General features: G+C 40.2%; 1 protein-coding gene across 1 annotated transcript in view; it reads left to right on the plus strand.

The window, feature by feature from the left end:
* LOC124416957 (ALK tyrosine kinase receptor-like) overlaps positions 1–14,477 on the plus strand; it is a 251,107-nt gene extending 236,630 nt beyond the window's left edge. Inside the window, exons 9-10 of the mRNA XM_046939073.1 lie at positions 12,865–12,959; positions 14,334–14,477. Coding sequence (XP_046795029.1) covers positions 12,865–12,924 — 60 coding nt within the window. The 3' untranslated portion in view covers positions 12,925–12,959; positions 14,334–14,477. The remainder of the gene's footprint in view (positions 1–12,864; positions 12,960–14,333) is intronic.
* Positions 14,478–16,816: the final 2,339 nt, after the last annotated feature.

Consider the following 16,816-nt stretch of genomic DNA (forward strand, 5'->3'; position numbering starts at 1 on the left):
CTTTGGTGACTTGTGCTGAAGACAGGCAGCTTTTTCTGCCAGGTAAGACCATAATGCTAATGTTCAGGGGCATTGCCACTCAGAAAGAGGGGAAAAAAACAGTAACTCTTCAGGGTCCCCCCCGAGGAATATGTATAGATAGCTGCTGTGACTGTGTCTTTGGTTCTCATTCAGACGTCATAACATCAATTTATATTGGAATATTTCTAGCCATTGAATTAGGCTTAGATGTGTAAGCAGGCACAAACTTTACCCAGGAGGGTCTCAGTATTTTACTTCTTTTGTGCATACAGAAATAAAATGCAAGTCTTGCTTAGTTCTCAGATCTTAGTTTTGGAGCTGTGTGTCTGGTACCCTTATTGTTTCTCTTCACCTCTAAACCTGCCAAGCCCTGTTGATACTGATGAAGATTAGTGTTCTTTCATGGATGAATTGAGTCTCCTTCTTGTCAGCTCAGATATTCCACAAGCTCATAGGCTCAGAAGATTCTTAGGCAAACGTCTTTACAGGTATTGTTTGCAGTACAGCGCATGTGGCCACCTGACCGAAGTTTTGCTTCAATATGCTGTCTTAACAGTAGTGGGTTCTCTCTCCCTTTAATTTTGTGCAAATCAGTGTAGACCGTTTCATTTACAGAGTCAGTGAGTTTCACGTGAACAGCTCATCAGTTACAGTGGGTTCTAAAGCCAGAAGGCAAGGCAGTGTTGAGCCAATGTCTACCTGCAGTGCTTAATTAATTTCTAAATGTTTCTAGCTTCTGACTCTTGCTGCTGGTTTAACACAGAGGAAGATATTTCATATATAATGTTAGGGATATGCCACCAACAGCCCAGATTCAGATTTTTCTAAGCATTGCCCTGCGCTATTTACAGGAACTCATAATGTATGTGGCACCACCTGCCATCATTGATGGTGTATTCTGTAGAATGAATGCCAGCCCCATTTGGAAGTCTTTACTATGGCATTCAGCTCATCATCTGCTCTGGTTCACTTCAGCAGGTGTGAAAAGACCTGGACTGCCCTGCTGTGAAGCTTAGAAATGACAGAAAACGTAGCCAAAAATGCCCATTTGGACACAGTGACAGTCAATTCACTCAGAGCCAGTTCATTAGAGTCTGCACGTTGCACTTTGCCAGCGAGCTGATCTCCCACATCTAATGCCAGCTATGTCTTTCCCTCAAACAGCTGACATGTGTGCAAAGGCATCCATTCCAATTCATCAGTTGCTTCAGCTTGTACTCTAGTGTTACATTAATAGCTATCAAAGGCTTGCTCTTTTCTCACTTCTGACAATGTAGATGCTGCCTCTTATTGTCTGGCAGGTCTCCAGAAGAGACAGAGGTCTGAAATCCCGTGTGTATTAAGATGTTCAAGGCTTTACCTCCTCAATTTTGGATTGTGAAAATGGCACAGTGAAGTTGTTCCAACTTATCTGTCTTAGACATTTCACACAGGGTGTTACAGTACAACTGGTATTAGTGTCCTGAAACTGTTGCACGTGGAGGTTGTCAGAGGATTTGTTTTTCCTGCAATAGGTTGAATTTGTTGCATGTCCACCATCATCAGCCTGTTCATTGTCTGGTTTGGGAAGTTTCAAAAAAAAAAAGTTTAGTCCTGATAAACTTGCTCAAGAGAAAGGAGTTGGAGTCCCCTTCTCTGGAGTTATTCAAGACCCAGCTGGATGCTTTCTCATGTAACCTGCTGTAGGGAACCTGCTTTAGCAGTGGGGTGGGCTAGATCATCCCCAGAGGTCCATTCCAGCCCCTCCAGTCTGTGATTCTGAGACTTCAGTGGATCTAAAAGATCTTCTGGTGGGAAGGGAAAGCAGTGTTCACTGTAATTTCAGTCTCACTTTATAGACACTCGAGGATATTAAATGCTCACCTGGTTCTTTACTATCTTGATTGTCACCTGATATTGATGCCATGTATGCAGAAACAGTTAGGAATAGCCATACAGCTTCTGTTTTATGCTAAGAAATGGATATAAATATTTTATTCCATCAAAGCAAGGAAGAAAGTTATAGTACCAGATATTCCTTTGCAAAATATAAATTTAATTCCTAGCTCCCTGACTTAGTTGTTGGTTTTGAAGTGTTAAAATTGAGGGCCATCTTTTAATATGCATTGGCACTGTGCCGAACACCTTTCTGTGTCCAAAAATCCATCGTTAATGTAGTTTTAATAAACTTCTTCAACATCCTCACCTCCACTGGTTATTGAGATGTCTATAGAGACCCATGTAATATTTATACATATTTTATTAACAAAGAGCTAGCTTTTCTTCTTTCCAAGAAAATCAGGCAGCTGCATTCATACAAGATTCTGAGACTAGCCTGATAGAGAAGGGTTTCTTTTTCTTTTCAAAGAATGAGGGAGGGAAAATCATAAAATGTGAAATCTACATGCAATAATTTTCTATCCATAGGAATAAGTACATAGGAGAGGACTTCATTATGTTTAATGTAACAACCAAAAGTAGAAAAGAGGTTCCCTAAAGTATTTTGATTAATTTAAAAGAAAAAAAAACACTTAATTATTACTGAATCTTAATTAGAAAGTCTGTAGAAGCAAGAAGGTAAGGATTTTTAATTTTTGAAAAGAGTAAGTGAGGGATGAGAATATAATTATTGTCCGTACTGCTCCCCATGATTTTGCTGCTGCCTGCATATAAAAAAATGTTGCTGAAAAAGTTCAGTCTTAACTTGAATCTCTTCAAGTGGCCTCTAAGGGGAGAGAGGTCTTCCTTCTGCCATAATAGATTATTAGCTTGTCCATTTAAAATTACACATATGTAATAGCAAAAACAGATGTTTTTGGACTCAACTTTAACAACAAGAAGGGGCAGTAGTCCCAGTAGTAAATAGGATAAACTAAATCTTAGAGGCTTCCATATGTGTGTTGAAACTGGAGTTTTCTAAAAGGATTACATGGTCTTAAGGGAGAGACAATTGACTTCTTGGTGCTAAGAAAACAAAGAAATGAAGAGTTAGGAATTCGTTAACTTTTGGATAATGTTCATTATGCTTAATCTCTTATGTTCTCTTCTAGCTACGAATGTCATGGCTTATCCGTGGTGTCTTGCTGGGAAATATATCCTTGGTGCTGGTTGAGAACAAGACAGGGAAGGAGCTGAGCAGGACGTTCTGGCATTCAGCTAACAGCGAAGGTTTGGGAATATGGCAGTGGTTGATCCTACCCCTCCCAGATATACTGGACAGGTATGAGACTCTCCCCATTATTCTCCTTCACACTGGTCAGTCACTTCACCACTAGCTACTTGGCCAACATCACTGCTGAAAGTAGTTCCCTTAGGGAGAGGGAAGTGCTTTGTCCCTGAGAGGTGTCTTCTGAGAAGGGCAATGAAAATAGCATGAGTGGTTAGCACCCAATTTTAGAACTGAATGGTGGTTTTGGTTCACCAACGAGGTCACTGGTTGTGCAAGGTGTAACTTCTGTCTCTCCATTTCACTGACTAGAAATAATCGTTCTCCTCACACGTTAATTTGTGTAGCATGTCTGTATGGGAACTGTTGAGTCATGGCCTGAACCATTGATTGATCACTTGAGGAAAGGACTGAGTCAGCCCTGGGAGCACAGGTGAAGGCAGTTCAGCTGTGTGACCAGAAGGGGTGAAGCCTGGCTGCACCTCTCCTAGGCCTCATTTAAGGGCTGACTGACACTGGGGAAGGATCTCTTTCTGGAGATCCCTCCTCTGTGGAGTCTTTCCTGTGGACCTATTTCTTCAGATACAGGTGAGCATTCCTTCCCTGTTTGTTTCTTTCCCCATTTTCATCACGATAATCTTTCTAGCTGTAACACCAACTGTTACAACTCAGTTCTCTAACGATTTGCTAGAGTTGATGTGAGCTTTACTGTTAGTTTTTGGGTTTTTTTTCTTCTGGATAACAAAGTCCTTAACTTCTGATGCCTCTAAATCTGAGGATGGAAGACATGGGAGAAGCACCTACTGCCAAATCAGACAAGGATGCTTACGAGCACCTTCATGTTCGCTGTAGCAGGAGGATCAGCATAATAAATGGCTGTCTCAGTTACGACTGTAGTCTGGCTTTAAGCATAAAACATTTATCTGGTAGCATATGCTTAATCTGGTGGCATATGCTTATTTACAGAGTGTTGTTTTAGCTGCTTCTTACAAGTTAGCTTTAAGGGAATACTCTGTTGCTCCTTGTTTATTTTTGTGTGTAATCTGGCCTATGCTGCTTAGAGAGAAGACACAAACATACTTCACCTCCTGCTGCCCTGCCTTTAGGCGGTATGATGCATCTGCAGGCTGTGTCATGAGCACTGGTGTCCTTTGTCTTCTGGGGAATCTGTGCCCTAGAAATAATGGATTTCATTAAGGCTTTGCCTCATAAGAAGTTTGAACAAACATTGTATGAATATGTCTTTTATCTTGCTGTCTCTGGGGGTTGCATGTAGGCTGGAAATACAGCAAGGACACTACCAATGCTTTGGTCTTGAATGTATAATTAATATGTGTGCGTCAAAGATTTTAAAAATATATGCATTAGGCTTGTTGTGCAGTCACTGCTGAAGCACCATTTGTAAAAATACCTGCTTGCTTCATTCTCTTCAGCTATGTTTACTCTCAAGACTGATGTATTTTGCCATTATTATTTATGTGATTTATTTTCTAATGTTGCCATGGGAATGGTTTGTATCTGAATTATTCTGTACTCTTATACTATTGCTTTCCTTTAAATTCTCTCTTGTTGCACCATCAGACAGAGAATACTTTGATGTTAGGAACCAGGCTAGAAATGCTTCATGTGGAATTGCAGATCCAACTGATATACAGTGCTGACTATTATTTATAAGGTTATGACACCCTTGCTTCCCTATTACTTTCAGAGAAAGGCAGCTGGGTTCACTGAGAAGAGCTTGTTGGACGTTAAGACTTAAGAAAGGAGAGCTTTGAAGTTTCGTTGTCCATTGAAAAGTTTTTAATCCTTATTTATTCACAGAAGTTGTGCTGTTTTAAAAACTTTTTAAGCCTGATTTAGTTGAAACCAGTTCTTCTGTGAGATGTGGAAATACTGCAGGCTATCTTTCTCACCATTGTAAAGTCTACTGCTTAGGAAATCCGGATTGATGAATGCATTAGCAACTCTATGGAAGTGACACACCAAAGTGGTGCTGGGGAGACTGCAGTATTGCATTTATCCTATTTCATTTATATTTGGAGATAAATGACAGTTTTATTGAACTGTAAGAATTACTTAATTGATGTGAACTCTGTGCTGGGACTGCAGAAAGTTTACTGTTTATGTCTTTTTCCTAATTGGTGCCAGTGTCAGTAGCTATGAGGGTCTGCATTAGACAGAAGGAGGCAGGATATTGTAGATATTCCTGCAGGAGGAGCTAAAACTTTAAATCATCCCGCAGCAGTAAAGCTCTTGAATAGAGCATACTAATGTACCACTGCCACACAAAATTAAAGTGCCATCCATTTTGACTGGGGAGCTGAGTGGAAAGTGTTATTAATAACAAGATAATACGCCCTACAACTGCTCAAAAGCATGCTTGTTCAAAAACTGCTTAGCCATTATTTTCCGTGTTTGGCTTTTCGCCCTTCAAAGAATCATTATCATAGGATCATAGAATGGGTTGTGTTGGAAGGGACGTTTAAGATTAGGAAGATTTCCAAAACTATTAGACCACTTCTGTCTTTAGAAGCAGACATTTCTTAAATGTTTTATACCCCTCAAGTTCCTGGGGGAATATTATATTTTGGCTGAAAAGCACAGCTAGAACATTTCAGGTGATTTGGCAGGAACAGAAAGCATGGAGGAGCATGACAAAAAGGCTAAATTGGGACAGAGGGACATTGAACTTCTAGCATTAGCCTGGGGGAACCCTGGACACATCCTTAATTTCAGAGAGTACAATGGGGAGAGGATTGAGGATTGTCCTTCTTGCCTTTTGCTCCTTAGGAGCACATCCAGTTGAAATTTTACTAAGTGCAAGGTCTTACCTTTACTTTGGGAAAATCAAAGATGCTCAAGTCCTGGCTTTTTACATCCTCCCTTGTTCCGGGGGGTACTGGCAAAACAGTCTTGAGGATCAGCTCCTGCTGAGTGTGCGGGTTAACAGGAATGGAATGTAATTCCAAATGCTTGGTGTCTTCTGAGCACGGGTGAGGAAGGGAAAGGGCCCAGCTACTACTCCTCCCTGAAGGACTGTTCATCTGCAAATCAGGTAACATGCAGAGACCAGAGAAAGCTAGGAAATTGCTCATGTAACACTAAATATTTGGGTTGAGAATAGCTCAGAGAACTACATTATCAAAGAGTTGTTTTGGTCAAAGGAAAAATTCTGCTGCTTTTCCAGTGGTAAATGATAACCCTCCTGAAGGTTGTCCTTTTTCAGCTTCACGGAAATGCAAGTAGGGAATGTAGTCTTGAAAGCTCTGTGGTAGTTAAGGCTTTATTCTTTTTACAATTGTTTTTAGTTAGCAAACGTGAGCTTAAATTTTAATAATGATTTCATCATGGGAGCATGACAGCAAGAGTAAACAGAAGCCTGATGTAATTGCACATGAGTGATTTGTATAGCTAACAATTAGACATGTTTCTCTCTTAACAGTGTGGTTAAGGCGTATCTCAGAAAAGAATATCTCTTGTAGATTAAACACTAGCGTGTGTAAAGAAGTGACTCTCTAGCACTTACTGAAGGCTAATGCTGATTATCACCAGTCCATCTAGCAACTGTATTGCTAGGCAGAGTAAAGGTTAAAGAGAATTAGCTCTAATAGACTGATGCCTGACTGGAAAAGTAGTGCTTTGATTTAGAGACAAATTCTAATTTCCTTGATTACTGCTCCCTTAGTGAAGCTGAAGTAGGCATGTGGAAGGACACACAGTGGATGTTCTGTGGGTCTGTCTGCCCTCTGGCTGAAGTTGCCTGGAAGTGGATGCTATGTGAGCCTAGCCAATTGGACTGGTCCAACTCAGGCCTCTTCATACATACCTTCTCCCTTACTGTCATTCACTTTAAATGTTCCAGAGTAAATTCTGTGAGAGGAACCTGGGTAAAAAAAATAGCAAGTATTAACAGCCACCTGTCCAAAGTCAGTACGGTCCTCTCTTCAACAGAATTGAAATAGGGAGTATAATGGGTCAGTTGGAAAGGACTTCAAAGATCATCTAGTTAACTGCCTGGCCATTTCAGTGCTAACGAAATGTTAAAGCATGTTATTGAGGACATTATGTAAATGTCTCTTGAACACTGACAGGCACGGGGCATCAACCAGCTCTCTAGGAAACCTGCTTCAGTACTAGGTGACTCTCACAGTAAAGAAATTTTTCTTCACATGCGGTCTGAACCTCCTCTGCTACAGCTTTGTGCCATCCCTTTCATTCTATCATTGGTTACCAAAGAGAAGAGATCGGCACCTCCCTCTCCATTTTCCCTGCTCAGGAAGTTGTACAGATCAGTGAGGTCACCTCTTAGCCTTCTTTTCTCCAGACTACACAAACCAAGCATTCTCAGCAGGGATGGGCTTTGTGTGCTTTTAACTGGGAAGCACATCCAGAGAGTAAAAAATAATATTCTTCTGCTTCCATTCTGACAAGAGTTTTAAGATTTTGTTCTTGTTGATAACATTTTCCTGAACATGGGCTGAGGTGTTTTACTACATCAGAAGAGAAAAACGTGGTTTAAAGTGGAAGGCTGGATAAGGATGTGACCTTTCTGAGGATTGCATTAAAAAATCAACAGACTTTAGTTACCTTAGAAGGAAATACTCTGCTGCAGCAAGTCAAAATTGGTGTCCAGATGACTGTTCTTTCTTTAAGCTGCTATCTTTACCCATTCCAGTTTTGCTGGCTTGCTGGTTTTGTCTGAACTGCACTGGGGCTCATCAGCTTTTTATGGTTATATTAAAGCAAGATTCCCTTCTGGTCCTCAGGAATGATATCTTTTGTTCTGTTTGTCTCCTTCAGCATCTCTGATCTCAGTGGCAGCCAAAGCAGCTGGGGAACCTCTGGCTCATTGCTGCAGTATAAAGAAGTAATCTCATAGTCATACCACTCTGCTATATTTTGCCAGCTGTGCCAAAGCACTCTTCTTGTCTGACCATTTCTTCTTGCATTGCTTTCTCATCGTACTCCTTTCAGATTTCACTTCTGGTAAATTTCAGGACACCAGGTTTCTCGTTGAGGAAGAAAAGAAAAGTTCTTGGCAATATTTTGTGCTCAGAGATACGATCGTCTTATGTTATTCCTGCATTTTCTTCCAATTCTACCACAAAGAACCAAGGATCCTTCATACAAGCTAGACTCCGTGTGCATTACCACGTCTGTGTTTATTGGTTGCGTGTGTTCTACACCCAGAATTCTTTATTCTTTCTTCCTCTGTGGATCCAATGAGTAGTGCTGCATTACTTGGTTAAAAACAGACCGAGTCTTTAATATCTGTACCACTGCCCTGCTGTTCTGTAGCATTAGCTATGTCTGCTGCTGTTCTCTTGAAATAGAATTATTCTGGTGATGGCTCTTCTGTTCTGAAAAGGTGGTTTTTAGTGACAGTGAGTACCTGTGACAAATTTTGTACGAGTATACATTGTGTGTTTGCCCTTAATAACACCTTTGAAACTTAACCTTTATCATTGGCTAATTCTGTCTCTGTAACTGTTAATATGCTTATAGTTCTCCAAATAATCCCATTCCAGCTGAATGTCTTTTATCCCAAATAGTAAGTTCTTTGTGAAGTAACAATACATCATTTTTAACAGAGGAGTTAATGGGAACCCGTATGTAATAAGGGTTACTGACCCAAAACGTTTCTCTTCTCTAAGTACCTCAATCTCAAGCAGGTTCAGCTGTAATTATTTTAGCTAGGTAGAGAGAGAAATCGGTTCCATTGGAGGCAAAACAGTACAGGCACACTGTGATTGCATCACTGCATGGGGGGTTGACTACAGAAGAGATTAACATTCAATCTTGATCAATAATCCCGGTCTTTATGATAAGATGAAAAAATAATTATTGCTGTGAGACATCCTAAAATAATAGCAGATAGATAGCTACCTGGAAACCTAACTGGCCGTATGAACCAAAGAGAATATTTAGGTGGAATTCAGAGTTGCTGCTGACGGGAGGGAGCTGCAGAGAATTCATACAAAATTTGCTGAGGTTCTCACTATAAGAATAATGATTTTTCTCTTCTACGTAGCAGAGGACATAATACATAATACACCTGAAAGCTAACATTTCTGTGCAGTAAAGACCTAAGGATAGGTGTCATAAGCAAAATATTTTGTCTTCATGGAAGCTATGTAGATGTATTTTCATAATTTTGACACTTTATTTCCTTCTGTAGATAAGCCCTAGATTTTTGGGAAGGGGGCATGGAGCACAAGGAGAGCCCATCTTCTGTTAGTAGCAAGAAAAACATAAGGAAACCAAAAGCAGCAACTGAATGAAAACCCCAGATGATATCATTAGTCTCAAATACTGCACACTCTGAAATAGGATTTAAAGTTTGTGAGAAGTGGGGAAGACTACAGTATAGGAGATTCAGTGCTGTCCTGTTTCTGTGTCAGTTTTAACTTATTTGGAATGTACTTGGTGTTACCTTCCAAAGAACAGCTCATCTGGATTCTAATTTCATGGGTTGGGCCAAAGAAACAAACCAAATGAAAATAATTTGCTATGCCTTTGGTGGCATTTCTTATCTGTGATTCTGAAGTATTTGATCAGTAGTCACCCCTGAGTGGTTTTTGAATTTATATGAAATTTGAATCCTTCAGAAAGCTGAGTTGATGCTCCCCAGTGGGAGATTTGAATTAATTTTTTGTCCACCTGGTACAACATTTTCCATCTGCCTCAAACAAGTTATAAAAAAAAAAAGACTACATGTTCTGTTTACAGTTCAGCTGATGCTCAGCTTTGCTTTATGTAACTTGTACTTCCCAGTTGTCAGACATCTAAGGAACTTTTTTTTTTCCTAGCTGTGTCAATCCAAATAGGGTAAAAGAAGAGACAAATGTCCACCAGTCCTCAAGTAGCATTTTTTTTCTAGTATCAAAGTCATTAAAACCCTTCATAACAGTCATATTTTCATTCTAATGAAGAAACATAGCCTGCAAGCATGGCGGTCTGATCAGGATTTGGATTCCACGTGAAGATGTTGCAGGAATTTAATAAGCAACAAAACTGTGAACACTGATTTTGCTGCTTCTTTATAATAGCCTTCATGAATGGTCTTTCATGGCCATCCGCCATGTCCACAAAGTGTGGTGGACCAGCATCTGTGCTGCATGGGTGCTCCATCAAGTACTGGATGCGCAGTCAGCATAGTCCACTTAGAGCTTTGTGGAAATAACAGTGAGTCACAGCCACCTACTGCACTGCACTAAGTCACCACTGTAGCTTGTGCGTCTGGTATTTCAGTATCAGCTTTCAGCAACGCCAAGGGGAGTTGTTTCATTGATTTCAGTTAGCACAGATCAAACAGAAAGAAGAAAAAGGAGGGGGCAAGGGAATGAGATCGTCTGTCGTTTTTTTTCCTTCTCGCTGATGTGTGACATTTCCATCTTCAGTTTTGATTAAATTTCCCTTAATTAGCCCATTAAGCTAAAACCACCAAAGCTAATGATTGAAGTGTTGGTTAACTGATGATCTTGTTTCAATGGAATTTGAAAGACATCATATTTCTAAATTAATAGTGGCATTAAATTGGAGAAGAGAAAAAGATGAACTATTTGTTGCAGTAATGTTGATCTCAAGGGAAGGCTTGTACTGAATCTGCATTCATGTTAGAAAATTAAAGAAAAGCCATAGATTAGTAGGCAGCCAGAGCAACGCTGGTGGTCCTGACAGTGTTTGACATTCACACAGTTTTTCTATTTTGGAGGCTCTTCTATCTTTTTCATTACTGGTGAACTTCAGGAAACTTCTTGTGTTCTGGACTCAGTGTTTCTGCAGAGGAAACTGGCAAGGCTGTCTCTTAAAAAAGAATTAAAAGCAATCTACTACATTTTTTCTTGGGCACGTTAGATGACATTCCACTTCATGACAGAAATACTCTTTTGTAACATGCATTCCTGCTCTTAGGAACTGGACATTCAGTAATCTTTTAGGAACAACCATTCATTGTCTGGAAAGACAAGATTAGGACATGTTTCACATACAGTTCAGTCATTTCTACTGCAGGAATGCTAACTTAGATGAAAAGGAAATCAGAGCACGCTTTGTCCAACAGCTCAATCAAAACACAAGGGCATATGGTCCCCAAAGTACAAGTACCTCTGAGCAGAAATGCATCACTTGAGTGTTGTTTTGTGTGGTTAATTCATTGGTGAAGGAGAGGTAGGTTTTAAAACTGCTGGAGGCAGCAAGTCTAATATGTGAACACTGATAGCCACTAAAACAGTGAGAGAAAATGTTTTAGATGAGTAACTATATGTAAGGGATGAGAGTCTGTGTGAAGAAGATTCTTGCTGGTGTCTGGATTCTTGCAGTAGTGCAGGAAACAGGATTTGTACAGGCTTTTTAAATAAACAGGAATGATACTAAGAAAAACCTTTTTTGTTCATCTGGTTGTCATCTAAACTGGAACACCTACAAGAATTCATAAGACTGGCTAAACAGTTATATCCAACAGATAGAATAGGAGCCATCAGCAAGTTGTCTACATTAAAGAGACCCATAAATGGCTTCAAATTCTCCTGGTGTAAAACATTAAGATACAAATCTCGTATTCTCTTGCAGCTTGCATCACGAAGCTTGCTGTCTTCATGTTTTTCTAAGTCTTGATACAACCTCTTGGCTTTCTATCTGACTTCCGTGTCATTATCAGTTGCTTTTATAAATTGATTTCTGGTCTCAAGCACAGTGTTATAACTTAGTGTTGCAGATATACATCTGGAGAACATCGTTTCATAGAATGCCTTGGTTTGGAATGGACCTTAAGGTCCATCCAGTTCCAACCCCCTGCTATGGGCAGGGTTGCCAACCACTAAATCAAACCACATCCAACCTGGCCTTGTACACTTCCAGGTAACATGAACTTTGTAAGCTAAAATAGAATACAAATCTATATGTGCCCTAAAAAAAAAAGAAAAAAATGCCATGGTCTGTATACTATCAGGTTTGAAATACTTGGTTGTGCATTTCTTTTTTGCTCTACCTGTTGACTTGTAATACCAATGAGGATGAGTTTACAGCAGTCTTTCTTTTGGTGATATAGGAGTGGCAAAAGCCTATTTTCTGCAAAATCCAGATGAGAATGAGGGTGATTTAAGGTACAGCTTCTACTGGGGAGGGGAATGAAGAGATCTGCTGTTCCTATGGGCTAGCCAGTGTCAGTTCTCTATTTTTTTTTGACTGCCAGGACTGTTGGGTATCTTTTGTTTCCTTGAAGGTGGATCAGCACCAAATACATAAATTGATTTCAGCCTTTGACTACTAGATTATTTTTAAAAACTCCCAAATGACTTCAGGAGTCCCAGCTTACTTACTTCTCTTAACACTTCAGGGTAGAAATTGCTTATGAGAATAAAATCAGTTTAGTGGTTTTTTTTTTTTTTTTTTTTTTTTTTTTTTTTTTTTTGTGCCTTGAGTTAGGGGATTTTAACTTAAATCCTGAACCCACCACCCATCTGGTGGTGTACTGATACCTTGTGTTCTTCTCAAAGGACATATATTCATGTACAGCTCCCCTCCTCAGATCATCTCTGCTTGTTTGGGGGTTAGCACTCTTTCTCTGTCAATTTAATATTTTTGTATGTGAAAAGAAAACCTTTTTCTTCCCTTCTAAAACTGCTTTAATTTTGAATATCTCTGTTTCATCCCCCTACCAGAGAGATTTTTAATCCCTGTTCTTCCGATCTCTGCAGGTTTTGGTTTCAGATCATTGCTTCATGGGAAAGAGGATCCAATGCCATTATTGCTTTTGACAATGTCTCCCTTAGTCTGGACTGTTTTTTAACAAGTAAGTTTTCCTTCTGTCTGCAAGTGGTGGTTTGTCTTTTATATGCCGTGCAGCTGAAATTTGGAGAGGGATGGAAACTGTGGGGAAAGGGATTGTGTGTTGCTGTCTTCAAAAGACTCTTGAAAAGAAGTATGAGTCTGAAATATTTGTGCTCAGATAAAGGAGACTGTTCAGACACATATCTTATTAGTGGAACTGACTGGTGAATTGGTTCCAGGTTTGGCAGTAAATGGATAGTAAGACATATGGCGTCGGAGAGTCAGCTTGCAGCTAGAATAGTAGCATCACCTATCCACACAGACTGATGCAGAAGCCAGTCTGTAATTACAGAGTTTGACATGACCTGGTTTGTTGTGTGACAGTTATCAAAATGAATGACAGTTGGACTCTGTCTCAGAAAAGACAGGCAGTCTGTGATTGACACTAACTTTGCAGTAACATTCAGCACAATGAATTAGTTACATTAGAACAATTTCGTTTTGTTGGGTTTTTTATGTTTTTGGTTTTCTATGATTTGGACTGATGTGCATTTAAGTCTGAATCAGAAACTAAGATCCCCACTCTCATACCCTTGACTAAAATTTGGATTTCAATCCAGACTTTGTGATTGATCAGCCTCTAAGATAAGTTCAGCCTATATCTCCACTGCCAGCTTCACTACATTTAGATTTTTACTGAGCAGTTGTGTCTAGCTTATAGCCTCATGCATACTGAGATGCTTAAATTATAGATGTGTTTAATTATCTGTCACTCCATTCTTTGAAACAAAACTTGCATGAGGATTACTGCTCACAGCACATGAAATTTCTGTCTTGATTTGAACAGCAGGACTTGACTACTTTTTCATCTCCTAGGCTTGAGGCTACAACCTCTGTCATTTTCAGTGGATTGAAAAGCTCTAAGCCACTTCCTCATCCAACAGCAGTCAGAAAGTTTCATTTGCTTCGTGTTAGTTTGCGTTGTCTGGGTCTGTGTGTATTTCCTTTAATTCAACTGTGCATAGAAACAGTGCACCTCAGTTTCCGGTATTCTAAAGAGATCTTAAAGTTAGGCTGTTATTGAGAAAGACTGTACATATGTTAACTGGCTAAGAGAAAAACTTTCTAACAGCTTCTAAAGATTGTTCTGTACTTCTACATTGTCTTCATTCACTTGTTTTGTCCACCACCCATTCCTATTTATTTTTGCTTTGTCACAGTTTCCATAGCAGCGATTGAAAGTCAATCTGCCCATTCCTTTTCATACTTGTATATCCTGTGACTACAGGCTCTAATTCTCAGCAGAGAAGTCTCCAGCCCTTAATTTAGCTTGAGCTCTGGATTACATGCTGACTTGGCACAGTGATGAATCAGTCTGTGACTTCTTGTTTTCTAGTCAATGGAGAGAAGATAACTCGAAGTTCTACTCCAGACTCAAGCAATTTGCTCACCAGTAGAAGAGGTCTGAATAATTTTGGATGGGAACAAAAGCTTCTGGGAAATCTCCAACTCAGCACTGCCCCCATTTCTGGTCCAGCAGGTAATGCTCTGAACGGAGAATTACTTTCAGACAGCAGAGATTTCCAACAAGTGCAGGCTTTGGTTAAATGTGGCTAAAGGCAATATGACTCTCCCCTTCCCTTCCCTAAGCCTTTCTTCAGAACTTTTCCCAAGTTTGTTCTAAACAAACAAAAAACCCAACTCTGTGCAATGCAATTACCTTTAGCTATTAGAACTGTAACTGTAATTTTGATTGCAAATTGGGGGGGAGTGGGGGGGGGGGGGGGGGGAATTGCAAGACGGATTTATTTGATCTCATGACTTAAAAATAGGAAGGAATCAAAGCAAATTAATGAGTCCAGAATGTGGTAACCTGAACGCTCATCTCTAATTAATATAGGCTTGATTTGAAATAATGTAACTGCTCCTCTTTTTCTGTAATAACTTCATTCCCTATTTGAGAAAGTATAGCAAGGGACTTGATCTTAGATACATCACTTTCAGCTAGCCAGAAATGACAGTCCTGTATACATGATTATCTCCTGTTCTGTGGTTTCCATTTCCAGCTTAGCTGTAGTGGCAATGGTACAAACTTACAGGATTTCCCTTCTCTCCTCATCACATCACTGTATCTCAAGGATTTGTCTCTTCCTTCTCTCATGCTTGCCCACACATTCTCAATATCCATGCTGTACACATGCATTTATATTTCAGTCTGTTCCTTTTACCTCTTCCTTGCCGGTTTTTCTTACTGATTCAATTCAGGTGGTCACAACCAACCTGGGGGTGCACCACAGACCTACCTGGAGGAGGGGGGCTGACCATAGAAATACAGGATAACTACAGGCAAGAAGCATTGGCTACAAGCGCCACCTTTAGCACTGTGTGCAGCTGTTCCTCCTCACATGGGCCTAAAGTTGACAACTGACCTGACAATTTGAAATCCCATTCCTCTAAAAGAGAACACAGGAGTGTGGTTGGTACATGCCTACTTTATGAGTAAGCCCAGGAGTTCGTGCATGCTGTCTCCTTCTCTCCCATTCCTTTATCTTAAAAAGACTTCTTTAAATCTGTTCTATTCTACGTTATGTTCCACTTTGCTACCTGCAGTGTACTGTTGAAATACATGCTGTAGTGTTAAGTCAATTCTGATATCAACAGCAGTCTAGCCAGTGTGATGAAAAGCTCCATACGGTCTTGCAAGCCCACTTAAAAAGCTGGACATATTAGCCCCAGCAGAGCAGCTGCTGGTACTTGAACTAGCAAGTTCTGGTAAAGTGACCTCCAACAGTGGAAAATCTCTGCAGTGTCTGCCAAGGGTTGCATCAAGTGGAGTTTATTGATATTTTCTTTACTGTGTTATACAGCAAGAAAAATGCAGGAGCAAAGGATTAGGTAGGGAGAATGGGCCTTTATGAGAGGATGCTGGGCTGAGTGGATCTGTGCATTAGGGTCCTTTCATGTTTTTCTAAATGATCTGGATGCAGGAGTTTCATGCTTGCTAAATAAGTTTACTATCATTTGCAAACTAGGAGCTGTTGACCTCCTTAAGCATAGAGAGGCCTTGCAGAGAGAGGTTGCTGGTCAGTCATCAGACACATGAAGTTTAACAAGAGCAAATGACAGGTTCTGCACCTCTGGGACAAGGTAGTCTCTATAGTACTGAATCACCTTTTACCTTTATGTTCCCTGCTCTCAGTAAACAGTGCAGATGCTTGTTTAGTCCCTGGGCTATGCATTTTACCCAGGTTTAATCTTGTTACTTTCTGCATCCTGTAATGCATTTAAGAAACCTCAGGCAGAGTCTGCCAAGGCCATTGCTTTCATGGCTTTATATTTACTATTGTGTGAGTGAAACAACAGCATCATCACCACCCTGAAGTCCTGAAGACTGCATTCACCATTATAAGCTCAGCCAGAAGTAATTACAGTTAATGTGATCCTTGGCTCATGTGGTGCTTCACAGGCTGTAATACTTCCTTCTTAAGAAACCATATTGAAACTAAGAAAAAAACTCTGTTTCTGTAGCTAAGGAGACAACAGGATAATAAAATGCCTTCCTCAAGTCTATGAGCCAGCTCAGCCTATGCAGCTAGAAGTACAATCTGAAAGACAGGTACCACTTCGGTTACCTGACTGTGTATCCAAATAAGGTCCATCGCTTTTAAGGGTAAGGGGCTGGATTTGCTCCTGTGTAATTGATAACTACCCCTTACAGACGCTGCCTGTGCTAGGATATCCAGTTTTGGCAGAAGAAATAAATTGTCATCACTGCCCTCTCTATTCTCAGGCCCTGTACTGAGTGAATTACTTCAGCCTTGACATGGCTTGGCACGTCTCTGTGATCCATACACAGGAAGCCAGCAAAAGGTTTGAAGC

Source organism: Gallus gallus, chromosome 3 (assembly GCF_016699485.2).
Source record: "Gallus gallus isolate bGalGal1 chromosome 3, bGalGal1.mat.broiler.GRCg7b, whole genome shotgun sequence".
Classification (NCBI taxonomy): domain Eukaryota; kingdom Metazoa; phylum Chordata; class Aves; order Galliformes; family Phasianidae; genus Gallus; species Gallus gallus.